The sequence below is a fragment of the Rhopilema esculentum genome, chromosome 11, assembly GCF_057945365.1.
Source record: "Rhopilema esculentum isolate cy_ngs chromosome 11, ASM5794536v1, whole genome shotgun sequence".
NCBI classification, from domain to species: domain Eukaryota; kingdom Metazoa; phylum Cnidaria; class Scyphozoa; order Rhizostomeae; family Rhizostomatidae; genus Rhopilema; species Rhopilema esculentum.
In genome coordinates this window covers 4,190,054-4,211,555 of record NC_142825.1, presented here as the reverse complement: position 1 = coordinate 4,211,555, position 21,502 = coordinate 4,190,054, and the positions used below count along the sequence as shown (strand labels likewise).

At 38.5% G+C, this 21,502-nt stretch overlaps 1 protein-coding gene and 1 non-coding gene across 2 annotated transcripts in view; one reads left to right on the top strand and one right to left on the bottom strand.

The window, feature by feature from the left end:
* LOC135693400 (uncharacterized) overlaps positions 1-17,457 on the bottom strand; it is a 38,017-nt gene extending 20,560 nt beyond the window's left edge. The window contains exons 1-3 of the transcript XR_016144215.1: positions 15,207-17,457; positions 14,759-14,819; positions 12,434-12,511 (exon numbers count right to left, since the gene is read on the bottom strand). This is a non-coding gene — a transcript (uncharacterized LOC135693400). The remainder of the gene's footprint in view (positions 1-12,433; positions 12,512-14,758; positions 14,820-15,206) is intronic.
* LOC148958943 (uncharacterized) lies at positions 613-4,936 on the top strand. Its single transcript, XM_089111113.1, has 3 exons — positions 613-1,005; positions 1,971-2,231; positions 3,470-4,936. The coding sequence occupies exons 1-3, from the start codon at positions 619-621 to the stop codon at positions 3,671-3,673; spliced, it is 852 nt and encodes a 283-aa protein (XP_088967239.1). The 5' UTR covers positions 613-618; the 3' UTR covers positions 3,674-4,936.
* Positions 17,458-21,502: the final 4,045 nt, after the last annotated feature.

The following is a 21,502-nucleotide window of genomic DNA, read 5'->3' as shown; positions in this document are numbered from 1 at the left end:
TATAAACAGGTTGGAATCAATGGAAAATGAGAGAGGACAGAAAGAGGAGTGAACATGGCCATAACGAGGAAAGAAAGAGGAGAGAGGGGAAGAAAGATGGTGGAGAGAGAGCAAAGAGAGGACAGAGAGGCAAAAGAAAAAGGAAAAAAAAGAAACAGGTAGGGATTATTGGGGAATGTGAGAGGAAAAAAAGTGGAAAGAACTTGGATAGAACGAGGAACGAAAAAGAAGACAAGGGAAAAAAGAAGGAGGAGAAAGGGCAGAGAGAAAAGAAAAAGATAAAAGAAAAAGGAAAAAAAAGAGACAAGTAGGAATCAAAGGGGAATGAGCGAGGAAAGAAAGTGGAAAGAGCATGGACAGAACGAGGAAAGAAAGAGAAGAGAGGGGAAGAAAGAGGGTGGAGAGAGGGCAAAGAGAGGACAGAAAGATAAAAGAAAAACGAAAAAGAAGAAACAGGTAGGGATCAAAGCGGAATGTGAGAGGAAAGAAAGAGGAAAGAACTTGAACAGAATTAGGAAAGAAAATCGAGAGAGGGGAAGAAAGAGGGTGGAGAGCGGGCAGAGAGAGGACAAAAAGATATAAGAAAACGGAAAAAAAACAGGTAGGAATCAAAGGGGAATGAATAAGAGAGGAAAGAAATTGGAAAGAGCATGGACAGAACGAGGAATAAAAGAGGAGAGAGTGGAAAAAAGAAGGAGGAGAGAGGGCAAAGAGAGAAGAGAAAGATTAAAGAGAAAGGAAAAAAAAGATATAAGTAGGAATGGAAAGGGAATGAGAGAGGAAAGAAAGTGGAAAGAACATGGACAGATCGAGGAAAGGAAGAGGAGAGAGAGGAAGAAAGATGGTGGAGAGAGGGCAAAGAGAGGACAGAAAGATAAAAGAAAAAGGAAAAAGAAGAAACAGGTTGGGATCAAAGGGGAATGTGAGAGGAAAGAAAGTGGAAAGAACTTGGACAGAACGAGGAAAGAAAAAGAAGACAAGGGAAAAAGAAGGAGGAGAAAGGGCAAAGAAAGGAGAAAAAGATAAAAGAGAAAGGGAAAAAAAAGAAACAGGTAGGGATCAAAGGAGAATGTGAGAGGAAAGAAAGTGGAAAGAGCATGGACAAAACGAGGAAAGAAAGAGGAGAGAGGAAAAGAAAGAAGGAGGAGGAAGGGCAGAGAAAAGAGAGAAAGATAAAACAAAAAGGAACAGATATAAACAGGTTGGAATCAATGGAAAATGAGAGAGGACAGAAAGAGGAGTGAACATGGCCATAACGAGGAAAGAAAGAGGAGAGAGGGGAAGAAAGATGGTGGAGAGAGAGCAAAGAGAGGACAGAGAGGCAAAAGAAAAAGGAAAAAAAAGAAACAGGTAGGGATTATTGGGGAATGTGAGAGGAAAAAAAGTGGAAAGAACTTGGATAGAACGAGGAACGAAAAAGAAGACAAGGGAAAAAAGAAGGAGGAGAAAGGGCAGAGAGAAAAGAAAAAGATAAAAGAAAAAGGAAAAAAAAGAGACAAGTAGGAATCAAAGGGGAATGAGCGAGGAAAGAAAGTGGAAAGAGCATGGACAGAACGAGGAAAGAAAGAGAAGAGAGGGGAAGAAAGAGGGTGGAGAGAGGGCAAAGAGAGGACAGAAAGATAAAAGAAAAACGAAAAAGAAGAAACAGGTAGGGATCAAAGCGGAATGTGAGAGGAAAGAAAGAGGAAAGAACTTGAACAGAATTAGGAAAGAAAATCGAGAGAGGGGAAGAAAGAGGGTGGAGAGCGGGCAGAGAGAGGACAAAAAGATATAAGAAAAAGGAAAAAAAACAGGTAGGAATCAAAAGGGAATGAATAAGAGAGGAAAGAAATTGGAAAGAGCATGGACAGAACGAGGAAAGAAAGAGGAGAGAGTGGAAAAAAGAAGGAGGAGAGAGGGCAAAGAGAGAAGAGAAAGATTAAAGAGAAAGGAAAAAAAAGATATAAGTAGGAATGGAAAGGGAATGAGAGAGGAAAGAAAGTGGAAAGAACATGGACAGATCGAGGAAAGAAAAAGAAGAGAGGGGAAAAAAGAAGGAGGAGAGAAGGCAAAGAGAGGAGAAAAAGATAAAAGAAAAAGGAAAAAAAGAAACAGGTTGGGATCAAAGGGGAATGAGAGAAGAAAGAAAGTGGAAAGAACTTGGACAGAACGAGGAAAGAAAAAGGAGACAAGGGAAAAAAGAAGGAGGAGACAGGGCAAAAGAAGGAGAAAAAGGTAAAAGAAAAAGGAAAAAAAAGAAACAGGTAGGGATCAAAGGGGAATGAATGAGAGAGGAAAGAATTTGGAAAGAGCATGGATAGAACGAGGAAAGAAAGAGGAGACAAGGGAAAAAATAAGGAGGAGAGAGGGAAGAGAGAGGAGAGAAAGATAAAAAAAAAGGAAAAAGAAGAAACCGGTAGGGATGAACGGGCAATGAGAGAGGAAAGAAAGTGGAAAGAACATGGACAGAACGAGGAAAGAAATAGAAAAGAGGGGAAAAAAGAAGGAGGAGAGAAGGCAAAGAGAGGAGAAAAAGATAAAAGAAAAAGGAAAAAAAGAAACAGGTTGGGATCAAAGGGGAATGAGAGAAGAAAGAAAGTGGAAAGAACTTGGACAGAACGAGGAAAGAAAAAGGAGACAAGGGAAAAAAGAAGGAGGAGACAGGGCAAAAGAAGGAGAAAAAGGTAAAAGAAAAAGGAAAAAAAAGAAACAGGTAGGGATCAAAGGGGAATGAATGAGAGAGGAAAGAATTTGGAAAGAGCATGGATAGAACGAGGAAAGAAAGAGGAGACAAGGGAAAAAATAAGGAGGAGAGAGGGAAGAGAGAGGAGAGAAAGATAAAAAAAAAAGGAAAAAGAAGAAACCGGTAGGGATGAACGGGCAATGAGAGAGGAAAGAAAGTGGAAAGAACATGGACAGAACGAGGAAAGAAATAGAAAAGAGGGGAAAAAAGAAGGAGGAGAGAAGGCAAACAGAGGAGAGAAAAATAAAAGAAAAAGGAAAAAAAGAAACAGGTAGGGATCAAAGGGGAATGAATGAGAGAGGAAAGAATTTGGAAAGAGCATAGATAGAACGAGGAAAGAAAGAGGAGAGAGGGGAAGAAAGAGGGTGGAGAGAGGGCAAAGAGAGGACAGAAAGATAAAAGAAAAAGGAAAAAGAAGAAACAGGTTGGGATCAAAGGGGAATGTGAGAGGAAAGAAAGTGGAAAGAGCAGGGACTAAACGAGGAAAGAAAGAGGATAGAGGAAAAGAAAGAAGGAGGAGGGAGGGCAGAGAGAGGAGAAAAAAAAAAAGAAAAAGGAAAAAAAAGAAACAAGTAGGAATCAAAGGGGACTGAGAGAGGAAAGAAAGTGGAAAAAGCATGGACAGAACGAGGAAAGAAAGAGAAGAGAGGGGAAGAGAGAGGGTGGAGAGAGGGCAAAGAGAGGACAGAAAGATAAAAGAAAAAGGAAAAAGAAGAAACAGGTAGGGATCAAAGGGGAATGTGAGAGGAAAGAAAGTGGAGAAAACATGGCCAGAACGAGGAAAGAAAGAGGAGAGAGGGGAAGAAAGATGGTGGAGAGAGAGCAAAGAGAGGACAGAAAGATAAAAGAAAAAGGAAAAAAAGAGGAAGAGAAGAGGAAGAAACGATCAGAGAAAGAAGACAGAAAGAAAAAAAAGAAAGGGAAAAAAGAGAACTAAGTAGGAATGGATAGGGAACGAGAGAGGAAAAAAAGTGGAAAGAGCATGGACAGAACGATGAAAGAAAGAGGAGAGACGATAAAAAAAAGGAGGAAGGAGGACAGAAAGAGGAGAGAAATATAAACGAAAAGGAAAAAAAGGAACAGATAAATATTAAAGGAGAATGAGAGAGGAAAGAACGTGGAATGAGCATGGACAGAGCGACGAAAAAAAGAGGAGAGAGTGGAAAAAGGATGGAGGAGAGAGGGCAAAGAGAGGAGAGAAGGATTAAAGGAAAGGAAAAAAATAAATAAGTAGGAATGGAAATGGAATGGGAGAGGAAAGAAAGTGGAAAGAACATGGACAGAACGAGGAAAGAAAGAGGAGAAAGGGGAAAAGGGAAGGAGGAGAGAGGGCAAAGAGAGGAGAGAAAGATAAAAAAATAGGAAAAAAAAGAAACAGGTAGGGATCAAAGGGGAATGAGAGAGGAAAAAAAGTGGAAAGAGCATGAACAGAACGAGGAAAGAAAGAGGAGAGAGGGGAAAAAGAAGGAGGAGAGAGGGCAGAGAAAAGAGAGAAAGATAAAACAAAAAGGAACAAATATAAACAGGTTGGAATCAATGGAAAATGAGAGAGGAAAGAAAGAGGAGTGAACATGGCCATAACGAGGAAAGGAAGAGGAGAGAGAGGAAGAAAGATGGTGAAGAGAGAGCAAAGAGAGGACAGAAAGATAAAAGAAAAAGGAAAAAGAAGAAACAGGTTGGGATCAAAGGGGAATGTGAGAGGAAAGAAAGTGGAAAGAACTTGGACAGAACGAGGAAAGAAAAAGAAGACAAGGGAAAAAGAAGGAGGAGAAAGAGCAAAGAAAGGAGAAAAAGATAAAAGAGAAAGGGAAAAAAAAGAAACAGGTAGGGATCAAAGGAGAATGTGAAAGGAAAGAAAGTGGAAAGAGCATGGACAAAACGAGGAAAGGAAGAAGAGAGAGAGGAAGAAAGATGGTGGAGAGAGAGCAAAGAGAGGACAGAAAGGTAAAAGAAAAAGGAAAAGAAAGAAACAGGTAGGGATCAAAAGGGAATGTGAGAGGAAAGAAAGTGGAAAGAACTTGGACAGCACGAGGAAAGAAAAAGAAGACAAGGGAAAAAGAAGGAGGAGAAAGGGCAAAGAAAGGAGAAAAAGATAAAAGAGAAAGGGATAAAAAAGAAACAGGTAGGGATCAAAGGGGAATGAATGAGAGAGGAAAGAATTTGGAAAGAGCATAGATAGAACGAGGAAAGAAAGAGGAGAGAGGGGAAGAAAGAGGGTGGAGAGAGGGCAGAGAGAAGAGAGAAAGATAAGCAAAAAGGAAAAAAAAGAAACAGGTAGGGATCAAAGGGGAATGAGAGAGGAAAGAAAGTGGAGTGAACATGGACACAACGAGGAAAGAAAAAGGAGAGAGGGGAAGAAAGATGGTGGAGAAAGGGCAAAGAGAGGACAGAAAGATAAAAGAAAAAGGAAAAAAAACAGGTAGGGATCAAAGGGGAATGTGAGAGGAAAGAAAGTTGAAAGAGCATGGACAGAACGAGTAAAGAAAAAGAAGAGAGGGGAAGAAAGAGGGTGGAGAGAGGGCAAAGAGAGGACAGAAAGATAAAAGAAAAAGGAAAAAGAAGAAACAGGTTGGGATCAAAGGGGAATGTGAGAGGAAAGAAAGTGAAAAGAGCAGGGACTAAACGAGGAAAGAAAGAGGATAGAGGAAAAGAAAGAAGGAGGAGGGAGGGCAGAGAGAGGAGAAAAAGATAAAAGAAAAAGGAAAAAAAAGAAACAAGTAGGAATCAAAGGGGACTGAGAGAGGAAAGAAAGTGGAAAAAGCATGGACAGAACGAGGAAAGAAAGAGAAGAGAGGGGAAGAGAGAGGGTGGAGAGAGGGCAAAGAGAGGACAGAAAGATAAAAGAAAAAGGAAAAAGAAGAAACAGGTAGGGATCAAAGGGGAATGTGAGAGGAAAGAAAGTGGAGTAAACATGGCCAGAACGAGGAAAGAAAGAGGAGAGAGGGGAAGAAAGATGGTGGAGAGAGAGCAAAGAGAGGACAGAAAGATAAAAGAAAAAGGAAAAAAAGAGGAAGAGAAGAGGAAGAAACGATCAGAGAAAGAAGACAGAAAGAAAAAAAAGAAAAAGGAAAAAAGAGAACTAAGTAGGAATGGATAGGGAACGAGAGAGGAAAAAAAGTGGAAAGAGCATGGACAGAACGATGAAAGAAAGAGGAGAAAGGGGAAAAGGGAAGGAGGAGAGAGGGCAAAGAGAGGAGAGAAGGATAAAAAAATAGGAAAAAAAAGAAACAGGTAGGGATCAAAGGGGAATGTATGAGAGAGGAAAGAATTTGGAAAGAGCATGGACAGAACGAGGAAAGAAAGAGGAGAGAGGGGAAGAAAGAAGGAGGAGAGAGGGCAGAGAGAGGACAGAAAGATAAAAAAAAGAAAAAAAGAGGAAGAAAGAGGAAGGAACGATCAGACCAGGTAGACAGAAAGAAAAAAAGAAACAGGAAAAAAGAGAAATAAGTAGGAATGAAAGGGGAATGAGAGAGGAAAGAAAGTGGAAAGAACATGAACAGAACGAGGAAAGAAAGAGGAGAAAGGGGAAAAGGGAAGGAGGAGAGAGGGCAAAGAGAGGAGAGAAAGATAAAAAAATAGGAAAAAAAAGAAACAGGTAGGGATCAAAGGGGAATGTATGAGAGAGGAAAGAATTTGGAAAGAGCATGGACAGAACGAGGAAAGAAAGAGGAGAGAGGGGAAGAAAGAAGGAGGAGAGAGGGCAGAGAGAGGACAGAAAGATAAAAAAAAGAAAAAAAGAGGAAGAAAAGAGGAAGGAACGATCAGACCAGGTAGACAGAAAGAAAAAAAGAAACAGGAAAAAAGAGAAATAAGTAGGAATGAAAGGGGAATGAGAAAGGAAAGAAAGTGGAAAGAACATGAACAGAACGAGGAAAGAAAAAGGAGAGAGGGGAAAAAAGAAGGAGGAGAGAGGGCGAAGAGAAAAGAGAAAGATAAAACAAAAAGAAATAAAAAGAAACAGGTTGGAATAAAAGGGGAATGAGAGAAGAAAGAAAGTGGAAAGAGCATGAACAGAACGAGGAAAGAAAAAGGAGAGAGGGGAAAAAAGAAGGAGGAGAGAGGGCGAAGAGAAAAGAGAAAGATAAAACAAAAAGAAATAAAAAAAAACAGGTTGGAATCAAAGGGGAATGAGAGAGGAAAGAAAGTGGAAAGAACATGGACAGAACAAGGAACGAAAATAGAGAGAGGGGAAGAAAGAGGGTGGAGAAAAAGCAGAGAGAGGAGAGAAAAAAAAACAAAATGGAAAAAAAGAAACAGGTAGGGATCAAAAGGGAATGAGAGAGGAAAGAAAGTGGAAAGAGCTTGGATAGAATGAGGAAAGAAAAAGAAGAAAGGGGAAGAAAGAGGGTGGAGAGAGGGCAGAGAGAGGAGGGAAAGATAAACGAAAAGAAAAAAAGAAACAGGTAGGAATCAAAAGGGAATGAGAGAGGAAAAAAAGTGGAAAGAACATGGACAGAACGAGAAAAGAAAAAGGAGAGAGGGGAAGAAAGAGGGTGGAGAGAGGGCAGAGAGAGGAGAGAAAGATAAAAGAAAAAGGAAAAAAAGAAACTGGTAGGGATCAAAGCGGAATGAGAGAGGAAAGAAGGTGGAAAGAACATGGACAGAACGAGGAAAGAAAAAGGAGAGAGGGGAAGAAAGAGGGTGGAGAGAGGGCAGAGAGAGGAGAGAAAGATAAAAGAAAAAGGAAAAAATAAACTGGTAGGAATCAAAGGGGAATGAGAGAGGAAAGAAAGTGGAAAGAATTTGGACAGAACGAGGAAGGAACGAGGAGAGAGGGGAAGAAAGAGGGTGGAGAGAGAGCAGAGAGAGGACAGAAAGATAAAAGAAAAAGGAAAAAAAAGAAACAGGTAGGGATCAAAGGGCAATGAGAGAGGAAAGAAAGTGGAAAGAACATGGACAGAACGAGGAAAGAAAGAGGAGAGAGGGGAAGAAAGAGGGTGGAAAGAGGGCAGAGAGAGGAAAGAAAGATAAACGAAAAGAAAAAAAGAAACAGGTAGGAATCAAAGGGGAATGAGAGAGGAAAGAAAATGGAAAGAACATGGACAGAACGAGGAAAGAAAAAAGAGAGAGGAGAAAAAAAGAAGAATGGGAGAGGACAGAAAGAAGAGAGAGAAAAAAAGAAAAAAGAAAAAAAGGTGAAGAAAAGAGGAAGGAAAGATCAGAGAGAGAAGACAGAAAGTTAAAATTTAAAGGAAAAAAAACAGGTAGGGATCAAAGGGGAATGAGAGAGGAAAGAAAGTGGAAAGAGCATGGACAGAACGAGGAAAGGAAAAGGAGAGAGGGGAAGAAAGAGGGTGGAGAGAGGGCAGAGAGAGGACAGAAAGATAAAAGAAAAAGAAAAAAAAGAAACTAGTAGGGATCAAAAGGGAATGAGAGAGGAAAGAAAGTGGAAAGAACATGGACAGAACGAGGAAAGAAAAAGGAGAGAAGGGAAGAAAGAGGGTGGAGAGAGGGCAGAGAGAGGACAGAAAGATAAAAGAAAAAGAAAAAAAAGAAACTAGTAGGGATCAAAAGGGAATGAGAGAGGAAAGAAAGTGGAAAGAACATGGACAGAACAAGGAAAGAAAAAGGAGAGAGGGGAAGAAAGAGGGTGGAGAGAGGGCAGAGAGAGGACAGAAAGATAAAATTAAAAGGAAAAAAAAACAGGTAGGGATCAAATGGGAATGAGAAAGGAAAGAAAGTGAAAAGAATTTGGACAGAACGAGGAAAGAAAAAGGAGAGAGGGGAAGAAAGAGGGTGGAGAGAGGGCAGAGAGAGGAGAGAAAGATAAAAGAAAAGGAAAAAAAGAAACTGGTAGGGATCAAAGGGGAATGAGAGAGGAAAGAAAGTGGAAAAACATGGACAGAACGAGGAAAGAAAAAGGAGAGAGGGGAAGAAAGAGGGTGGAGAGAGGGCAGAGAGAGGACAGAAAGATAAAAGAAAAAGGAAAAAAGAAACTGGTAGCGATCAAAGGGGAATGAGAGAGGAAAGAAAGTGGAAAGAACATGGACAGAACGAGGAAAGAAAAAGGAGAGAGGGGAAGAAAGAGGGTGGAGAGAGGGCAGAGAGAGGACAGAAAGATAAAAGAAAAAGGAAAAATAGAAACTGGTAGGGATCAAAAGGGAATGAGAGAGGAAAGAAAGTGGAAAGAACATGGACAGAACGAGGAAAGAAAAAGGAGAGAGGGGAAGAAAGAGGGTGGAGAGAGGGCAGAGAGAGGACAGAAAGATAAAATTAAAAGGAAAAAAAAAACAGGTAGGGATCAAATGGGAATAAGAAAGGAAAGAAAGTGGAAAGAATTTGGACAGAACGAGGAAAGAAAGAGGAGAGAGGGGAAGAAAGAGGGTGGAGAGAGGGCAGAGAGAGGAGAGAAAGATAAAAGAAAAGGAAAAAAACAGGTAGGGATCAAAGGGGAATGAGAGAGGAAAGAAAGTGGAAAGAACATGGACAGAACGAGGAAAGAAAGAGGAGAGAGGGGAAGAAAGAGAGTGGAGAGAGGGCAGAGAGAAGAGAGAAAGATAAAAGAAAAAGGAAAAAAACAGGTAGGGATCAAAGGGGAATGAGAGAGGAAAGAAAGTGGAAGGAACATGGACAGAACGAGGAAAGAAAGAGGAGAGAGGGGAAGAAAGAGAGTGGAGAGAGGGCAGAGAGAAGAGAGAAAGATAAAAGAAAAAGGAAAAAAACAGGTAGGGATCAAAGGGGAATGAGAGAGGAAAGAAAGTGGAAAGAACATGGACAGAACGAGGAAAGAAAAAGGAGAGAGGGGAAGAAAGAGGGTGGAGAGAGGGCAGAGAGAGGAGAGAAAGATAAAAGAAAAGGAAAAAAAGAAACTGGTAGGGATCAAAGGGGAATGAGAGAGGAAAGAAAGTGGAAAAACCTGGACAGAACGAGGAAAGAAAAAGGAGAGAGGGGAAGAAAGTGGGTGGAGAGAGGGCAGAGAAAGGAGAGAAAGATAAAAGAAAAAGGAAAAAAAGAAACTGGTAGGGATCAAAGGGGAATGAGAGAGGAAAGAAAGTGGAAAGAGCATGGACAGAACGAGGAAAGAAAGAGAAGAGAGGGGAAGAAAGAGGGTGGAAAGAGGGCAAAGAGAGGACAGAAAGATAAAAGAAAAAGGAAAAAAAAGAAACAGGAAGGGATCAAAGGGGAATGAGAGAGGAAAGAAAGTGGAAAGAACATGGACAGAACGAGGAAAGAAAAAGGAGAGAGGGGAAGAAAGTGGGTGGAGAGAGGGCAGAGAAAGGAGAGAAAGATAAAAGAAAAAGGAAAAAAAGAAACTGGTAGGGATCAAAGGGGAATGAGGGAGGAAAGAAGGTGGAAAGAACATGGACAGAACGAGGAAAGAAAAAGGAGAGAGGGGAAGAAAGAGGGTGGAGAGAGGGCAGAGAGAGGAGAGAAAGATAAAAGAAAAAGGAAAAAAAACTGGTAGGGATCAAAAGGGAATGAGAGAGGAAAGAAAGTGGAAAGAACATGGACAGAACGAGGAAAGAAAAAGGAGAGAGGGGAAGAAAGAGGGTGGAGAGAGGGCAGAGAGAGGAGAGAAAGATAAAAGAAAAAGGAAAAAAAAACTGGTAGGGATCAAAAGGGAATGAGAGAGGAAAGAAAGTGGAAAGAACATGGACAGAACGAGGAAAGAAAAAGGAGAGAGGGGAAGAAAGAGTGTGGAGAGAGGGCAGAGAGAGGACAGAAAGATAAAAGAAAAAGGAAAAAAAAGAAACAGGAAGGGATCAAAGGGGAATGAGAGAGGAAAGAAAGTGGAAAGAACATGGACAGAACGAGGAAAGAAAAAGGAGAAAGGGGAAGAAAGAGGGTGGAGAGAGGGCAGAGAGAGGAGGGAAAGATAAACGAAAAGAAAAAAAGAAACAGGTAGGAATCAAAAGGGAATGAGAGAGGAAAAAAAGTGGAAAGAACATGGACAGAACGAGGAAAGAAAAAGGAGAGAGGGGAAGAAAGAGGGTGGAGAGAGGGCAGAGAGAGGAGAGAAAGATAAAAGAAAAAGGAAAAAAAGAAACTGGTAGGGATCAAAGGGGAATGAGGGAGGAAAGAAGGTGGAAAGAACATGGACAGAACGAGGAAAGAAAAAGGAGAGAGGGGAAGAAAGAGGGTGGAGAGAGGGCAGAGAGAGGAGAGAAAGATAAAAGAAAAAGGAAAAAATAAACTGGTAGGGATCAAAGGGGAATGAGAAAGGAAAGAAAGTGGAAAGAATTTGGACAGAACGAGGAAGGAACGAGGAGAGAGGGGAAGAAAGAGGGTGGAGAGAGAGCAGAGAGAGGACAGAAAGATAAAAGAAAAAGGAAAAAAAAGAAACAGGTAGGGATCAAAGGGCAATGAGAGAGGAAAGAAAGTGGAAAGAACATGGACAGAACGAGGAAAGAAAGAGGAGAGAGGGGAAGAAAGAGGGTGGAAAGAGGGCAGAGAGAGGAAAGAAAGATAAACGAAAAGAAAAAAAGAAACAGGTAGGAATCAAAGAGGAATGAGAGAGGAAAGAAAGTGGAAAGAGCATGGACAGAACGAGGAGAGAAAAAAGAGAGAGGAGAAAAAAAGAAGAAGGAAAGAGGACAGAAAGAGGAGAGAAAAAAAAAATAAAAAATAAAAAAGATGAAGAAAATAGGAAGGAAAGATCAGAGAAAGAAGACAGAAAGATAAAAGAAAAAGGAAAAAAAAGAAACAGGTAGGGATCAAAGGGCAATGAGAGAGGAAAGAAAGTGGAAAGAACATGGACAGAACGAGGAAAGAAAGAGGAGAGAGGGGAAGAAAGAGGGTGGAAAGAGGGCAGAGAGAGGAAAGAAAGATAAACGAAAAGAAAAAAAGAAACAGGTAGGAATCAAAGAGGAATGAGAGAGGAAAGAAAGTGGAAAGAGCATGGACAGAACGAGGAGAGAAAAAAGAGAGAGGAGAAAAAAAGAAGAAGGAAAGAGGACAGAAAGAGGAGAGGAAAAAAAATAAAAAAGAAAAAAGATGAAGAAAATAGGAAGGAAAGATCAGAGAAAGAAGACAGAAAGATAAAAGAAAAAGGAAAAAAGAAACAGGTAGGGATCAAAGGGGAATGAGAGAGGAAAGAAAGTGGAAAGAGCATGGACAGAACGAGGAGAGAAAGAGGAGAGAGGAGAAAAAAAGAAGAAAGAACGAGGACAGAACGAGGAAAGATAGGAGTACAAGAAAATTTCGGCAAAGAAAAATGGAACTCACAACAAAGAGTATGGTAAATAAAAGTGATATAATTGGATAGCATACAACGAAAAGAGAGGAAAAAAGTACGATCCATTCTTTAGACTGAAAATATTTGAAAAAAGGACTTGTTAGAGGATTATAGGGAAAGAGGAGAAAGAGAAAAAATAGAAGATGATTGCAGAGGAAGTTTAGGTATCTTGAATGTAGGTAGTTGCATAATTATGAAACCAACTGCCCCTTTTGCAATGACTGAATGCAGGTTAAGGTTTAAGACGCAAGAAGGCGAGAATTTGTAGGAGACAAGTGAGTGAAATCACTAATCGTTGAAAGGAATAATTGGAAGAAACAGCAAAAGAAAGCAAATCAAAGAAAAATATGGAAAGACAAGAAGTAACGAAGAATGATGTAGCTATGACTTGAAAATGGGTTGGTAGCATGGAAGAACATTAAAGAAGGTAGAATGGCTGAAGATGAAACATCCCACTTGTGTTCAGCTTTGTCCAATAAGATAAGATAAGATCGCACTTAAAAATTGCTTGCAAAAAATTTAGAAGAACCTCTTACCTTTCCTTGTAAGACGAAAACCAAGGGTTGGTACACTCGTTGGAACTACAGCTTTGTCAGGATGTTAACAAATGACCACTAAAAACAAAAAAGCAACCTGTTATTTATAAAGTTTATAGAAAGAATTTTCCGTGATACTGATGTACCCAAATACTAGCTATATTTAGTAGAATAAGAAGTTACTTAGTCAGAGGAAGTCCACAAAACGTCTTATATTTCCCCTTCTTCCCATATTCCCACCTCCAGTATCATGGTCAAGTCAATAAATAATTAAGCACCTGTTGTAATTAAAGAAACATAGCAAAAAAGAAAACCAAGGTATCAAAAATGGAACAAAAAAAGGATATTGACGAAATTAAAAAAATTATGAAAAATCGTAAAAAAGGAACACTGAAAGCATGACAAAATGAAAACATAAATAGACAAAACTGATGCAGAAGTAGCAAAAGTATCAACAAAAAGTAAGACAAGAAAAAATGAAAGCTTTTAAAACACAACAGGCCAGCAACTTTAAAAACCTCTCGCTCACTTTCCTTGATTATTTAATGGATTCAATGATTATAGTCTGAGATTAAAAAGGATAATAATCGATTTGCAAGAAGAAGGAAGAAAGAAAGATAAAAAAGAGTAAATTTTCTTTGTGGACAGATTTTGTGGAATAATCAATCACAGGCAAGGACGAGTCGATCAATAGAACGGAATGCTTGAAATGTGAGATGGCAAAAGAAAAAAAAAGGTTTGAGAGAAACAGGAACAAAATAAGACAAGGCTAAGAAAAAAGAAATGAAGGAATGAGCAATAACAAGAAATAAGCCTAAAATAAATAAGAAAACGAAAAAGGAAAGCATTGGAGCTGTAGCACCTTAGGATTCAAAGTCTCTTTGATAGCAAATCATGCAAAAATATCACTGACACTCAGGCAGAGTTTTCAAAACCAATGGGAAGCAACCCAACTTATGTTATCACTTGCATTTCTTCATTATTTAATGGATTTAATAATCAAAGTCCTCAAGTAAAAAAAGAGGGAAGAGTTACCTTACAAGAAGAAAGAATATAGAGAGAGAAAAGAGAGTACATTTTTTTTGTGAATAGACAATGCTAAAACGAAATGTAGAGTAAACAGTCACAGACAAGGGAAAATCGACCAATAGAGCGGAATGATGGACAGGTGAGATGGCAAAGAAAAGAGATGAAACACAGGATCGGGGCCAATTCGGCGAAAAACGATTAAAGGAAAAGATCTTGACAAAAATGATGATGTATCAAGCAGGAGGAGAGATTAGGAAGAGCGGGATGCCATTAAACAGACCGTAAAGAGTTGAATATAACAAAATATCAACAGATTAAGTAGAAGATGAGAGAAATTACCTAAAGATGACACATGTGACAAAAAAAAACAGAAATGGATTAACTGGGAGTTGCCAAACGCTACAAAAAAGGAAGGTGAAGTAAATAGATGAAAGAGATGTAGAAATGTGGTTGAAAGTGACACAAATATAAATAGCAAAAACATATGAACTGGATACGAATGATGCACAATACGCTTAGGTTTAAAAAGAATGAACAGACCGAGAAACTGCAAGAAAGAGAGGTCTTTGTAATGTTGATATATCACTGTTTGTCGTCAGAGAAAACCTATCACTTGCAATTTTAGAATGTTGCCGGATTTCAATATTGATGTTTTGGACTCTTGCCAATATTCTAACTATAACTAGAAATGTAAAAGCAAAATGTATAATGTGGTAAATTGTTTATCCTTATAGCAAAAATCTGATTCTTTAAAGGCTCTTAATATCACAGACTTTCTGCAATGCCTAACAATTTGGAGAAGCTCAGTCAGGTACAGTGTTATTTGCATTAACTACCATCATTCAATTAGAGGTAGAGATTGAATAACATATCTAGAAAAGTAGATACAGAAAATGGAAAAACATTTCAAAAGCCTAAATTTTTTTCTAAAAAAACTTCATAAATTCAGCCAGCCATTTCCAGAGGCTTAAAGATTGTTTTGAAACAGCTTTTATCGTACATTAAATCTATCAAATTCATCAAACTATTGAACAGTTCAATTTTGAATTAAGATCGAATTATGGTTAAACACATGGCAAATTTATACACACGATATTTCTTAGTATAAATGTGATCAGAATCAAAGTTACTAAAATATTTATTGAAAGTCTTTAGGACAATAAAAATTTCTCGGCACCGGTTTCAAGATTAGCCAAGAATGGTCTTTTTCAACCAGCTAAGATAGAAGTATATTAGATAAAAATAGATAAAAATATAAGCACAAAAAGTATGATAATGTAATAAAGAATCTGTTACCTTTGAGGAATAAGATGAGATCGGTAACAGATAACTAGTGCGACCTTGTCTTGTTGACGAACTGAGGAAAAAAGAAACAGGAATTGGAATTTAGGCGCATGCTAGGGTAAAAATTAAAGGAGCTGTCACATCATAGATGATTGAATAGTCAATTTAAAATAAAGTTTTTATGTAGGAGAGTCTTGATCCTCTATTAACATGAATTTCCTTTCTTTTTAGTATTGAGAAAAGTCAACTGATCTCTGTCTTGAGTTGAACATATTTGAGAACATACTCCCAAAACGTTCCTTAAATGGAGAAGCGGATGGCCATAGGTCTTTTTCAGCTAAAATTGATTAAACAATTCTTCCTGTGAATAATTTAATAAAAAAGCAAAAAAACTCAAAATATGTAAATATTGAAAGTCTTGGGTTTCTATTGTTATTCCCATTACAGAAAATAAACATACGGTAAAAAAAGTAAAGAAGTATATCCTGGTATCGTCCTGGACTCGAAGCTTTCATTCTTTTCACATATTAAATCTGCTATCTCCTAAACGAGAAAGGGCATTGGTCTGCTGTAGTATCTCTCTAATTACTTGCCCAGGAATTTCCTTAATGATATATAAGCTTTATATGCGATCCCTCCTGGATTATGGGGATGTTTTCTATCATATTCCAGCTAAAGTTTGTGAATTCAGTCAAATTATAATTTTATTAAAACTAATGGAAAAAATAGAGTCAGTCCAGTACTCAGCTCTTGCTATTACAGGGGCATGGAGAGAGACACTGCGTGCTAAACTGTATTTAGAGCTTGGCTGGGAGTTACAAAATTCTCGAAGGTGGGGTAGGTGCCTCACTTCTATAAAATTGTGAATAATCTCACCACTTTTTAAACAAAAGAGCCAGTCCCCTTATCCCAGCAGTCGAACTATTCTCTCGGGTCTGGGCGAATAAAGGCAAGAACAGAAACTTTTTAATCTAGCTTTTACCTAAACTGCATCTTTGAATGGAACAATCAAGCTTACACTTTCTGCTGTTGTTTTTAAGAAAAAGCTCCTGTCAAAAAATTTGCCCGTTGCAAAATCTGCCTTTGGTATACATGACCTGATAGGTCTATCGTATTTCTCCTGTAGCCCAAATAAATCTGGCACCATCAATGGATTTTTCTTTTTCCACCTTGCCTCTTGAATTAAACAGATAGAAACCTTTTTCCCACTAACTCTATCAACATATCTATTCGTCTACCAAACATTGCACCTACCTTCCATGCTTACTGGCGTTAACAACAGTTATAGGCGGTGGGCCTAGTGTTTTCGAAGAGATTAAACCTACAATATAGCAGGTCTGGGTACCGGTGACTCAGAAGTGTTTTTTGCCTCTGACAGCCCCTATATTTGGCTGTAGGGGTCCCACGCACCTTCTTTGTCCTAAAACTCGTTCCTGAAACGGTCATAATAAAAGTCTCCCAAAAGATGCAAACCGGCAGGTGATCTTCTTAGGCCAGAGAGTCGGTCGTACAATCGATGTTACAGCTTCTGCTTTGATAAATAAAGTTCCATCTGCTATATTTGCTGCCGTTTCTGCGAAAAGGGCATGGACAAACCCATCTGGTGACATTAACTGGTAAATTGTATTGAGAAGAATTTATCGCTATTCATTTACAAACTTTTCAAAATGTGACTAGCTATTTTGGCTCCTATTGTTGGGCAAGAAAGCGCTTTCAAATCAGAAGAAAATTATGACTTTTTGTTCTATAAACACTACTTCCTTAGTTAGCATCAAATGACCAGTGTCTCTTTCTCGTTAAGATATGTTTAATCATTTCATTGCACAACATTGTTGGCCTGTCCTAGAACTCTGAAGGACAAGCCCGTAGTAAGGCGTGGTGAGTAGGGGTGGCAAACACTCCGTGTTCAATGCAGGCAAAGCTTAAAGTGAAGTTTTGTAGGGGTAGGGGAGAGGGCGAAGGCTAGAGTTAGTGGGAACAAATACTGACACTAGAAATATCACTGTCGGTTCTGATAAAATCATCAAAGTGTTTGGGAACAAAGGCCCTTCTTTGATGAATGTTGCTGACCACTGATTGTTCCATTGGGTGTCTATAATATTGTCCACAAAATTTCTTGTTCACATAACTTGTGAATTTGAAATGCCATGACCACTGTGGAGTTTTTGCCTGGCAGCGAAAGTTTTTTTGAGCGCCAGGAATAATCTTAAGTTCTACATGGGTAATAATAGACCCCAATAAGAATCTGTCCTTCTTCCAGTATTAGGTTGAATCAAATTTTCACGGCAATCCAATGTGAACGAAGAAAAATTCCACTAGAAATGAAGAGAAAATTCTCGGGAATGGCAAACAGCCGGCACTCTCTTGCTCCAGGGGTGGCATTGCAACCCCATGCCACCCCTTGGCTACGGGCCTGCCGAAAGATTGATGTCATCAATATACACGGCATAGTTTATTCCTCAAACAGGTAAAAGCTTGCTTCACTGAGCCTATTGTAGGTTTTAAATCCCTCTACTGCAACTTGAGTGATCTGTCCAACTCTTCTTTAGTGAATATGATTACGACAGCAAACTAACGCTATATTCATCAGAATCTACTGACTTATCAACCCTTAGTTAAATAAAAGTCAAATTCTCTTCGTCTAATGAAGGCCATATCGACACACACATAGACTTATTTGGATACAAAACTAATGATCAGTCAATATAAAGCTGAAAAAAACCAGAAAACTTACTTTTGAATCAGAAAATTTTTCTTCTTGAGTAGACACTAAAATTTTAACTACTCGCTGCCTTGTCAATCAAGACGTGACTTGCCATGTCATTAATATCACCTAGTGATCTGCAAATTGATTAGTCGACCTGCAATGAAAAAGATGAATAATATTTTCAACTGAAAACAAAGATCCAGATAAATGGTCTTCAGAAGCTTGAAATATTGGAACGAAAATTGAGATTGTACCAGAAGAATATTATATCTCTTAAGGAGGGCTATGAATACAACTCACCTTTCAAGCAACATGTCTGAAAGACCCACCAGGGGTGAAATTGACATACCAATTTTGAGGAGCTGAGCAAGAACCTGAAACAGGGAATCCAAGAACGTCAAGAAAGAGAAATCAAAAACGCAATAATGCTTGTTTGAATATTGTAAGCTGACAATACCCAGCATAGCAACCTATGGACATGGTGGCTGGTTTATTTATTATGCAAAAAAGAATCTCAGTGCGTCTGGTATAATGTACAGTGTTTATTTTGTTAGATTAGTTGATGGATGGATTTATCTAGTGCCTACATAGATTACTGTTCTCATGTACACTAAAAAATATTATAGTGGCTGTCTTCACATTATGAGGCATGTGATCGCCTCTAAACACACCTAAAATATCCAAGGTGAGAAAACCATAGCACATACTTTTTCTTTTTTGCAATTCAAGTATCTAGGCCGAGATTGCCCTTAACTGCTTACAGTACTACACCGAATTACAATTTTACAATTACAATTTTTAAACCATGCATCAATAACAAAACAACTATGGTGAATACAAAGCTAAACTTTCAGCAAAAGCTACTAAACTACAAAATTATTAGCTGTTAATCTAAAATGCTTGTGGGGTCGCTTAAAAATTTTGATCTTTTTTCAATGGACTTTTTGCAGAAAGTCCCTAAAAGGTTTGTTGTAATATAATCTTCTTGGCTCAATAACCAAATATACATATTGAATTCGTTCAACGAGGAAGTAGTTGGAAATGTTTTGTAGATTTTTTGTAAAAGAATTTGCAGTTCCTCATTAAAACGGTTTGCAAGGAAAATTTGCTGTTCCCCATACAACATGGAAAATCTGCAAGGAAAAATTTCTTTCGAATTCAGCAGCCCTAAAATAAGAAAATTTGTTTTAAAGACTTCTAGAGCAGCAGGAAGCAAAAGTCTCAAAATTTAAAGGCAGTTCTCTTGGTTTCTAGCAATGTGTCAAAATAAACCAACATGCAATACAACAACAGCGTCACATAGAAGCTATGCATTCTGCGATTTTCATATTATAGTGCAAAATAGCCTGATCAAATGGTAAAATATGCTTTTATGAACATCTGCTATGATACCTAAGTCTGTGACATTTCATGGCAATGCTTCAACAGACCATGGAATCTATGAACATATAACAATTTTATAGAAAATTCTCAGTCAATTATCTTGGTTTCTGTTCAGTTTATTTCAAGGCATCCTATATTTCCTGATAACAGATCATATGCTATTGCATCTAGGGTCGCCAGATACTTGGAATGGTTGGCAGCCAAATAATTTATGGTTGACGGCCAAATTCGGCCAGCCAAACAAAACAGACAAAAAAGCTCCTTTTTTGCTATATCTGTAGAGTAATAGTGTAATCAAAAATTACTTTGTTTGTTACAAAAAGCTCCCACTTGCTTTCAATTTCAATTTTCTGCTATCTTTTACTTTGTTTTTTGCTTTGTTATTTGCAATTTTGAGATTATTTTAACAAAATGTTGAATATTGTCTGTGCTAAAGTTGCTGTTTTCTTTGTATTTTTGTGGCTTTTAATTTGCAGCCAAAATTCTGCCAAAATTATCGACCAATTTTCACTTTTTCAGCCAAATCAATTTTGGTCGGTCAACAGCTTTGAAAAATGGTCAGAATGGAGGAATTTGGCCATCAAAATGGCCAAATGGCAACCCTGATTGCATCTGCAAATCAAACAAAATATGGAAAACCCCACACATAGTTGATTTTCATATTACAGACTGTACTAGAAAAGTTGATAGTGATAGCAAACCTGGTATTTTCACATAATTTTGCATACCTGCACCTGATAAGTGTTATGCACCCAAAATCTTGCAAAAATTGGCCATACCACTTATCTGCAGACTGGGAACCAACCCCCTAAGAATGAAACAAGATAGCTCCATTTGTGCCAAACATTTGCCAAGGATAAACCATGTGTATGTCAAGTTTCATATGCAATTGAGGATTACATTTCTGATAATGCAAACAAACAATCACTGAAAGAGCTTTTCACTGTGCTGTCATGCCATTTCACCAAAATTTTTGTGAATGCTCTGCAGGGGTTTTAGAGAATGCAAGGACCAGGGCCAAAACATCTGAGGGGCCCTTGCTTTTTACAATTTATGTTTTTTTCTAAAGTGAGGGCCCCCTTGGACCCCCCCCCTATAAGCCTAGGGCCATGGCCCCCTGGAGCCTTCTTTCAAACTGCCATGTGTATGCCACATACCAGCAAATGCTTATCTCAAGCAAATGCCACATCAAAGAACATAAACCCATGCCCAAGATTATCATGATTTGCTACATAGAATGCATCCTGGCACTCATGTCATCATGGTATCTCAGGGATGCCAGAATGGTGAAGGGGCAAGGGGACAGTTTTCAGTAAAAGGGTTGTTATTTTAATACAATTTATTGCAGGCATCTTGAAAATGGGTGAACTGCTGTCACAAGAACGTTTTTACAAGTTTTGAGATACTTTGTCATGAATAAGGCTCACAGTTGGCATTTCACAGAAATCTCTTTGTTAATTACAAATGGCTGATGCCAAAGGAAATTTTATTAAAAGGGCACTTAGGTCAACTTTGCCCCTATCAAAGGCAGGTACTGCAGAGAAGGGTTTGGGGGCTATAGCCCCCCCCTCCTTGGTGTCTGACAAGACAAGAGGGGCAGCTGTCAAATCAAATTTATAGCAAATAGAATTTATAATAATATCCACTAGAAATCAAACACAGACACAATGTTTGCCAGAGGCCTCTGTATGGTACATGATGTTTGCTGTATGGTACATTATTGCACTTTTACATATTTTCCATACATACATACATAGTTTAGTTTATAATCAACTGCTTAATCAATCACATTTCAATTATATTAATCCAAAAACTGGCGTATTATAAAACCTTAAATGTGATGAGAGTAAGGAAATTATGCGCTATTTGTTCACTAAAGAAAGGAGGATTGTTTACTCACTGTTTGTCTTTTTTTGAGATCAGTGATTTGACCCTGAGTTCTGCCAACATGATTGTGACACTGTTATTGTAAATCCACTATATTTTGTAGAACCGTAAAAATATTTCCATACAATGTACTTTTAACTTTTTAGTAGCTTGTGCATTTATCATCCAGCAAAGGGCTGCGTACATTTCGTTTTCCAAACTTGATGCCAAACATTCAGCCATTTTGTTTACGCACGTGAGAAACGAGATCGAAATCGAGGCTCCACTGTCGGTTCCTTTTCATTTGTTTACAATTTTTGTGCAATAGAAAAATCTAAAAAATAGCTCTTGCTAGTACTGCCCGCAAACAATTAGTTCCTTGATAATGATTGTTTTGAAAATGTAGGTCAGGATATTCGAAGAAGACACCATCTTGGGTTTTCACAATTCTATAAAAACAGCTGCTCTAGTTGAAGCTAAACTATTCTTTTTATCAAGAATTTTTGGTTTTCAGTTTGCCTTTGATTTAAGTCCAACGCCCTTTTGAAAATCATGAAGTTTTTCGAGGGTTTGACATTTATTTTTCGATAATCACGACAATCATAACTTTTGCTCGTACGGTCTCGAGTTTTTGGGAGAAAAGTGTGGCATTCGACTGGTTTTGATTCCCAAAACTTCGAATCAAAACTTCCATCCATTGCGGAGAACCGAGCTGTGATGCAGCACCGTTTTCGTGCCAAAAAACCGAAGGCCTTTAACAGAGTCTTGGCAGAGCAACGCTCCGAAGATAATTCCCTTCC

What these genes read in the sequence shown, in the direction of transcription:
- LOC148958943 (XM_089111113.1), top strand. Translation starts at nt 619, where the DNA reads ATGAATAAGAGAGGAAAGAAATTGGAAAGAGCATGGACAGAACGAGGA. An exon ending in AAAGAAGGAGGAGAAAGGGC is followed by an intron (nt 1,006 to 1,970) that starts AAAGAAAGGAGA and finishes AGGGAATGAGAG; the next exon opens with AGGAAAGAAAGTGGAAAGAA. An exon ending in AAGGTAAAAGAAAAAGGAAA is followed by an intron (nt 2,232 to 3,469) that starts AAAAAGAAACAG and finishes GGAATGTGAGAG; the next exon opens with GAAAGAAAGTGGAGAAAACA.